The following is an 8,896-nucleotide window of genomic DNA, read 5'->3' as shown; positions in this document are numbered from 1 at the left end:
GGCAAAGACCACCCAAATGTTAGTAATGTTTCATATCTAATATTCTTCACAAGTTGTCCAAACTATATGACCCAAAAGACCTGGCAACCAGCTTTTGTTTCCAGTTTTTACACCTAAACCGAGTTACTTAAAAAACATCTGTGCTATATAGTAGGAGTTTTCAACTTGATACCTCAGTTTGAAAATAACTTGAGGGGATCGCCTCCTATATAGACATAGTAAATACTAATCAAGTTTTGCACCAGTTGTCAATCTAATTCTCCTATTGAAAAAACAAATATTAAAAAAAGTTCACTGACACTTGGACCTCAGTAACACAACACTCACTTTTAGGGAAAAAAGAGAAAAGAAGGGACTTTATTTAATTGTATCTCTAATCTTCTTTATTCCTTCCCACATTAATAACTAGAATGAAAAAAAGGGGAACGTCAACGCATCCGGGAAAAAACGATTAATCTCTATCAATAAACCTGCCAAAGAACCGAACCATAGAGTACTTAGTACCGGTGCCACGGAAAGATATGTTTTTAGATCTCGAATTGAAAAACCTCCTTTTATAGTAATACATATACATTAAGATAATACATATTGGTCACTGATTTTCATCGCAAACACAGCCACACTACGATCTTTGACTAACGATTCGACAGAGACATTATACCATAATTATAAGCACACCACTTATTAAAACCAAAGTAACTTTTTCCCATATAGAAGCCACAAAATTCAAATTAAATAACTACATATACCTATATGAAACAATCAACCCTTACCCGTTTGCCACAAAGTCAAGATACAACAAACATTGGGGATTCCTTTTCATCTACCATACTTGATTTCATCACAAACAAATACCATGTTCTAGCAAAAATGCACAAGTACGCTGTACTTTTCAAAAATCAAATGACCATGGTGGTTCATTTTGCATAATCTTCCAAAACCCACTTTCTTGCAAAGTTTAGCGTCTCTTGACATTTTCACAAAACAATGGTTAGTTTGCAATGAAACTACAAGTAGATAGTTCAAAAAGTTAATCCCCTCAAATCGAAGAGGGCTAATCCCCTTTTATACTTTCTCTCTATGTTAATTTACACCACCAATCCACCCATCACTAATCCAAACATATCCAGCTCTTACGATTACAAGAATCACAATTGATCTATTTCCCCTGGCACCAACCATCTTCATTTCCTCTTTTCATAATCATATCATACATGGGTCCATGTATTGCTGTTGTCTTTGTAGGTTGTAGTTGATAGCTTGAAGATGATTGGATATATTAGCTTCTAAAGAAACCTGACTGTATGATCAAGCTTTGCACATACAAGGTGTTAAAGGGTTCTCCCAAATGTCATAGTTGGGGAACGTTGCCTCTGGAAGCCCAGTGCGGGTCTGGTGGGTCATGACAACATCTTCAACAAAAGTAGCCCAACCCATATAGGGATCACCTAAAGATTTAGAAAGCAGACCTTTATCGGGTTTTATCGATTTTTGGCGGTGACCCATGTACCTCCTCGCACCGATTATTAATTTTGCAAAGTTGCCTCCATGGGTCATCACAAAAACGTCTGATTTCAGGCACACCAAGAAATCTAAGGCAGCCAAGCTTGTGACATGCTTTCTGAAACCGTCTAATTCGTCTTTTGTTGTTAACTCCTCCTTTGTTACCTGTTACAAACCCCCTTAAAAATCAGGAAATACTAAAGATGGTAATTTCAACCCATTTGCTTATGAGGTAAATTTAAGTTCTACTATTATTCCAACGGGTCAAGAGAGTGAAAGTAAACAATCAGAGTAACAGAAAACAGGCCATATGGGTTGATGCGGCCGAAAGTCACACCCAAAGTGTATTATTATTATTGAAGAAAATAACCTAAATCATTTTATCGAAAATATTAAATTATCATCAAGATGACATAACTAATAACTTTCGTAATCACATTTAAAATTCAAATTATGGAAAAAATGTATTTTTAGGTCAACCAAACCCATTTTGACCCATACATAAAATATCCTCGTTAACACATTACCCAACCTGTCCATTTCATCTCCAAAATATTTCACTTAAGATGTTGAATGTAATTTGTTCGATGATCATGCTTTGTCTTAAAATTGGACGAAACTCAGTGGGATATGGTTGAGAAGAGATTCTTACAAGATTAGGGAACATGTTCCTAAGCGGAGCCATGCGGTTCTGCCCACCATAGACCTGGCCAGAAGCAACATATATTTGAGTTTCTTTTGGATATCCCATTGCTCGCAGCATTACTGCCACTTCCCCAGGCTCAAGAGGGCATCGTCCTTCTTTCCTTTTCTGTAGCGCAAGCGGCCATAAATGAGAACCATCCTGCAGCAGAAACCTCTTTTATTAATCCAATTTTCTCTAAATAAACTTCTAACTTCAGTATTATAACATTATAACCATAAGCACATCCTCACATCCTAGAGCAACCACTAGAGGTGAGACTTTCCACCAATCACCAATTTACCTAAAAGTGGATCGACTTGTGTGGTACAAAACAAACTGATTAAAAGAAGTAAGTAGGCTTATAATGAAACAGATTATGCTGGTTGAACTCAACCAAAGCGTTTTCAAGTGGACTCCTATATCGCTTTATTGAAAGAAATCAGTTATTACGTTAACGATATAGTTTTAGAACTTCATTAAATACATTAAGTACTGATAAAACTAAACACTATGAACAAAAAAGTTTAATTGCATGAACAAAACTGGCCCATGCTAAACAATTTGCCAGCTCTAGCTATTACTTTAGGGTATTGCACGTTTCAATAGTCATGTGATCCCAAGAACTTGAAAAGACATCTGACCTTGAACCGCCTAGGCCACTCTTTTAATCTGTATAATCCCATCAAAGCTTTCTCTGCCCTTGTCCCCACAAAGTCACAAAATGAAAGTCCTACCATTCCTTTCTCAAATCTAAGATGAAGAGCCCTGTTGGGAAAGATACGATTGCAAATCTTTAGTCAGTCGAGAGTTTCAAATCACAAAATTGTGTTGCACCACATTTAACAGGGTGTTTGGATGCACGATTTGAAAGTGACTTTATGATTGTCTATAGTTATTATCAGATAATCAGTTGTAGGAAAACAGATGGTAGAAGAAAACATTTAAATGCGCTTTGTTGTTTAAAGTTGTAAAACATACGTATGGCTGTTTAACAAAACTGATGATACAAGGAATTAACCAACAAAATAACCAAAAAACACATTGTTGTCTTCACCAAATCTTGTTGGAAGTGATAGATAAATGACTAAAAGGGACATTGTTGTAAAGCAGAAAATAAGAATTTTTTTTTCTAGGGAGCAAGTCTCCGGTTATGCTTAGTAATGGTAAATAGGTCATTTTATTTTCCATGAATAATAAGGTTTGTTGTAATTATTATAATACTGATGATCCAAAACTGTACTTGACCCTGGAGAAGCAGCAATCAAAAGCAGAACCGGCTTATACAGACACTAAAAATCTAATTATTGTGACTTTGAGCCACAATAATCAGAAAATCAGTTTCAAAATGCAAAACCAAACACCTCATGGAAAGTTGGCATTTGGCAACCACTTGAACACACTTACATAAAAGGATTTGAATTGCCAGTCCGATTTCTCATCCTTGCTACAAGTTGATTAGCCATTTCATTGATCTCAGGAAGAAACTTGAGAGCATGGTAGTTCACCCTGCACCTCAACCTGTTGATTTCTTGAGGGACATTATCATAGCTGGACAAGAACAAACATGTATAAGGTTACAAATTGATGGAATGAATTTCAATACATCAGAAGATGTTCCATGACATACCCAAGTCGATCTACAAAAGGCTTTAAGGCCATTATCTTCTTCTCTTTGATCCGAGGTAAGACATTGTCAATGTAGAATTGCGCGGGAGCATACTTGGGGATGTTTTTCACTGTTCGTCTATCATGCATTAACAAAAAACTTCTTAGCAAACCACATCATGCATCAACATTGTGGTGTCGAAGAAATATCACAAACCAATATGCTCAAACACTAAGAGACTTCAGCCTTGAAGCATAGACAGCTAAGTAGAGGTAGGAAATGAATGGGTCAAACATTTGGAGTACCTAAAATGAATTATTATTGCATATAACCTACTGAATGTAATTATTCAGACAAAATGACATTAATATTAAAAATATATGCTTCTGTAAAAATATATTTTCCCACCTCCATAACCAACAATTTACAAACTATATTCAGGACGTTCACAAATCTGCTTGATAAAACATTAAATCTGAATGATATTTCGTTCAGGTGCAAGTGTATTCGTAGAGAGAGAATGAGATTGAACCTTATGCTTGTGAACAGTTCTGACTTGTCAGTGAACCATGATGGAATATCACGAACAATTTGCACATCATCCTTCAAGTAGTCGATAAAATGATCCACATCAAATATATCCTCGAACTTTCTGGGAAAAAAAGAATGATAAGATCATTAGCAAGGATATCAAGTTAATACTTGCCCATTAAACCTTTTGGTTAAGAACTAAAGATAACTCACGTTTGGTCTTTCCAGATCTGGTCTTGCTTTAACACTGGAAGTATAAGAGTGGCATTCATGATTTTGGCAACTGCAACAGCGTTGCATATCTACATGAAGAAGACATATGATGGTACTGTACCAATTAGTATTTGAGAAAGAAAGGTTGTCACAGCCAGTAATATAACGCTCTAGCAAAAATATAAAGCGAATACTTGCGTATCATTTATACAAGTACATTGGTTGGTTGCAAGAAAAAGGGACACTAGAGAGTAAAAAACGTAAAGATGTTCAGGTGCATAACAAATGGACCAGATGATATCACTTTAATGGAAGTGGTTACTAAAAATACTATTAAAAGGTTTTTGATCATGACGAATGTTTGCTTTTGCTACCTTGTATGAAACTTTAATTTGTAAATTATCACATCCAAGAGATACAAAGACATATAATCAAATAATTCCAAATAGTGCATGCGTTCGACCTTCAAAACAGTGTACAAAAAAAAGTTGAGCTATATGGTTAAATTCAAAAAGTCAACTTAAACTTTGGTGGACCAATTGTAATTGTAAGAGGCAGAAGATACTGTTCAATACTAATAGATTAGAGATAACTATACACTGTTTTTTAAAAGAACTGTGAGTTTGAAGCATTGCAAGAACTTGTAGAAAAGTTAGCATAAATCTTAGGCCTGTATACGCTTACAGAAATACTAGATTATAATAAAGAAGAAAACTTGCACGGACACATGAGGTTTACAGTGATGAGAAATATTGTATGAGATCCATCCAACATTCATTATTAGAGAGTTATGTAGGATAAAACATACAGCAATTCTTTGCTGATTTAGCCCGCCCTCTGCATGAATAAATATATATCCATTTGTTTCATTTGCCTCGAGAAGATCTGCACAGAACCAAGAAATGAAGGCCATGTGAGAATGATCAGTAAGAATGCCATATATGATCTTACATGCTGAAGTTACACTAGATGTTTTGCTTATTCAGAGGAAGATGAGAGAAGGCCAAAATTAAGTGAGCTACAAAATACTTTTCACAAAGCGGAAATGAGAAACACCCGGTTAATTTCAAGTAATGAGCATGGAATGGAATAACACTTGGAGGCTTTCAGTCTTGGTGCTAGAGAAACCGAATGAATCATGTGTACTCATTCACATGATATCAAGTATATAAAAAGGTTTCTAATAAATTTCTAAACAACTGGGTATCAGCTGCTCAGTCCAAAGAAAATCTTCTGGCATTGCATGTACATATAGAATTTCCATGATTATTAATGGGAATTTCAAGAATATTCTGAACTAACTTAAAGTTGACCCCAAAGAATTGAAGAGTCGCTAAATCATAGATGAAATCAGAAAAAGGATAAGTCACTGAAACACCAAAATTCAGGAATCCATGAAAACTGTGTGCAAGGATTGAATAAATGTTTAATAATATTGATTGTCAAGTTTGAGAGACAGAGAAAAGATTTCATGGTATGTGAGGTTGCTACTTGATCCATTAGCTCGTTAAGGACAGAGTGAATCAACTCTAACATCCATGTAAATGTAATTAGGGGAGCTCCCACAAATGATGAACCAAATACTATAATATGTATCATTTCCCCAAGGGGATAACAAATAGAATAGAAAAGGCGTTACTTTAGAATATCTTCTTGTGTTAGCCATCCGTTTTGTAAGTCGAGATAATTTTCTAGCAGTCTCTATAACAATCGATCCTAACGAGGCTCATTTCTTTAACCACTATTCTCATTTCTACTCCATATCAGCATCATTTAATGATATAAAAAAAATCAACATAAAGTCAAGTATCTATCCAAAGACTTCACCTGAAATTGCACCGATGCGTCTTTCTGCACATGACTTCCAAGAAGTAGTGGCTGATAGCGGATTCTCCCACAAAGAAGGTGCCTCCTTCACCTAATGGCAACAAAGGCCCAACACAAATTTAAAGTTACAGATTATCACAATCACATACATTACAAATAATCTCGATCACATGTATTATAACTTACCCGAGGGCAATGAAGCGTAATGCCATCCTTGGTACACAAGTAAGGTGCATTCTACAATTACAAATTAGCATACAGTAAAAACAAACATTAGTTCATCCTTATTTTTATAGATCCCTAAAAACATAGTCCTTATCATCATAAACTATAACTAAAGTAAAATCACCTATCAGTCAGAGATGATGTATATATATATATATATAAATGTAATAAAACTTACAAGATGAGTAATGAGGGAATAAGCGGAATACAATCCAGCAAAAGCGATGAGTGTGGAGAGTAAAAGCAACATCTTAAAATGTGTATAAATATAAACCCTAATTACACCGCTTTCATCTAATAACTGTAAATAAGTATTATTTGAAAATAATGATCTGATTCGATCTCTAGGGTACCGATCTCGACCGCCATCATCATCGTCATCATTGTTGTTGTTGAAATGAGATGGATGTGGATGTGTTTCTGTTGTTGTTGATGATGATGATGATGATAGTGGTGAAGTGACGTCATCGCGTTTTCTAGGTGACGGTGTTGGTCTGCCGCCGATCGAGCTTGAGTGGCGGAGCTCCGCCATGGCTAGTCGTTTCGGACTGAAGGCCAGTTCTTGACGGGTTTTTGTTTGTATGTTTTTTTTTTCTTACTCGCTGCTAGATGTGCGTGCTGTCTACTGTCTGACTCTACTGTTTTGCACTCTTCGTATTTTTTCATTTCGAGGAAATTAATATATAGATAAAGTATAGATTGATACTAATGTTTACTCGTATATTAATGGCTTAGTGCTAATACTAATATAGGTAACAGAAAAAAAAAATACAAAGAAAACAAAATTAAAAAATTCATGAAAAATAAATATAAAATAAATCAAAATGCAAAAACTTATGAAATTTTTTTTAAAATCAATGAAGAAATTAAAAATTCATTAACAAAAACTAAATTTTGAGGGGGCATTTGGCCCCCCTTTGACCTTATGTGGTACCGCCACTGAATATAGTCCTTGGCATAACTTTGCAATTTGAGTTCTAGTATTGCACATCACTTCATGAATACATAAATAAATAAATGTTTAGAAACTCGTTAGTCTTGTAGAGAAATTTTTCATCCCAATCTAGCGATCATGCAACACTGCCTGATTGTAAGACGTCAAAACCTTAGCTGATTGAATATGCTTTTGCAGAAATTTGAACTTGAGTGGCGTTCTCACCAAGTCGCTTCTTATGAGGACAGGCGACACTGAGCCGTAACCCATATGGTTAATACAAAAAAAACTATGCGTTAATACACAATTTTTAAATGAATGAATTTTATTAAACTGAATAGCTTGTAAAGAGATTGTCTGATTCAGTTAAATACATATACAACATCCAACTCTAACAAAACTATTTAAAACACATAAAATACGCAAAAAAATAAAAATAAAAATAAAAATAAAAATAAAAAAAAAAATGAATCAATGTAGTTATGACATACTCGTGTACTAACCATCGACAAATAGTGAGACCATCTTAGATTTTGCAATGAGCGTGATCTTGAATGGATTGGAATACATCAACCATTTATTCAAGTAATTGATATCAAATTTTTAAAGAAAACATCACCATAGTATGGAAGCAAATAAAGTTAATAAACTTATGTAACCAATCAAAGAAAGACGAAAGACCGTCACTTTTTTCGTGTCATAATCATTAAACACCTAGTTATTATAGTAAGTGTTAAACGACAAATTGAAACCAAATACTTTCTCAATGCAACTACTAGTAATAACTAAGACAAACAAAAAAATGCAACAACAGTCAAATGAGTGAATGACATTACCAAAACGTCGAAATGCATCTACTAAAGAAACGATTTCTTTCGATAACATGTCATACACCCCAAAGCAAAAATTCGATAACATGTCATACACTATTACACTCTAAAGCAATGAGCTATAGTCTATCATTCAAGTCATCATGGTTGATTTCATATGAAATACATTAACATTTGTTTAAATCTATCTTTTTTTCATATTTTTTATCACTCGAAAGATTTACCGTCACTTAAGTCATTATTTTTAGCTAATATAAAAGGTTTAGTTGTTATATTGTAACTACAAGTCTATAACCACAAAATTCATTACAACCTATATCTATAATTAAATTATTTATGAAACCAGTCGAATCTTTACTTTTCATGTTTTCTTGATTATTTTTGGCGCAAATGTGTTTCCTTTCCTTTCTAATTATCTCATCTTTGGAGGAAACAAACATGATCAAAAACAACTAAAGATTATCTTGCTTTCGTTTCAATTTTCTATTAAGAATAACGTAATTTATTTTAGAACATTAGAGTTAATTGCCAGATTGGTCCAT

The 8,896-nt window shown here is 34.3% G+C and overlaps 1 protein-coding gene across 1 annotated transcript; it reads right to left on the bottom strand.

Moving 5' to 3' along the window:
• Positions 1 to 684: 684 nt before the first annotated feature.
• On the bottom strand, positions 685 to 7,229 carry LOC122579099 (protein PECTIC ARABINOGALACTAN SYNTHESIS-RELATED). The gene is made up of 11 exons (XM_043751199.1): positions 6,769 to 7,229; positions 6,552 to 6,602; positions 6,366 to 6,456; positions 5,347 to 5,423; positions 4,539 to 4,627; positions 4,327 to 4,446; positions 3,816 to 3,932; positions 3,593 to 3,736; positions 2,830 to 2,953; positions 2,156 to 2,347; positions 685 to 1,668 (listed from the first exon to the last, which is right to left on the bottom strand). Exons 1-11 carry the CDS (start codon positions 7,120 to 7,122, stop codon positions 1,309 to 1,311), a joined length of 1,719 nt encoding a protein of 572 aa, XP_043607134.1. The 5' UTR covers positions 7,123 to 7,229; the 3' UTR covers positions 685 to 1,308.
• Positions 7,230 to 8,896: the final 1,667 nt, after the last annotated feature.

The sequence above is a fragment of the Erigeron canadensis genome, chromosome 8, assembly GCF_010389155.1.
Source record: "Erigeron canadensis isolate Cc75 chromosome 8, C_canadensis_v1, whole genome shotgun sequence".
Lineage (NCBI taxonomy): Eukaryota > Viridiplantae > Streptophyta > Magnoliopsida > Asterales > Asteraceae > Erigeron > Erigeron canadensis.
Note: the sequence above shows the minus strand (reverse complement) of the source record. Positions and strands in the feature narration are given on the sequence as shown.

Bases quoted from the DNA above. Each gene is read 5' to 3' on its own strand.
- LOC122579099 (XM_043751199.1), bottom strand. From the start codon at position 7,122: ATGGCGGAGCTCCGCCACTCAAGCTCGATCGGCGGCAGACCAACACCG. The intron at 4,628-5,346 runs GTATGTTTTATC...TTCTTCATGTAG, and splicing joins TAAATCAGCAAAGAATTGCT to ATATGCAACGCTGTTGCAGT. The intron at 3,737-3,815 runs GTATGTCATGGA...GTTCTTGTCCAG, and splicing joins CCTTTTGTAGATCGACTTGG to CTATGATAATGTCCCTCAAG.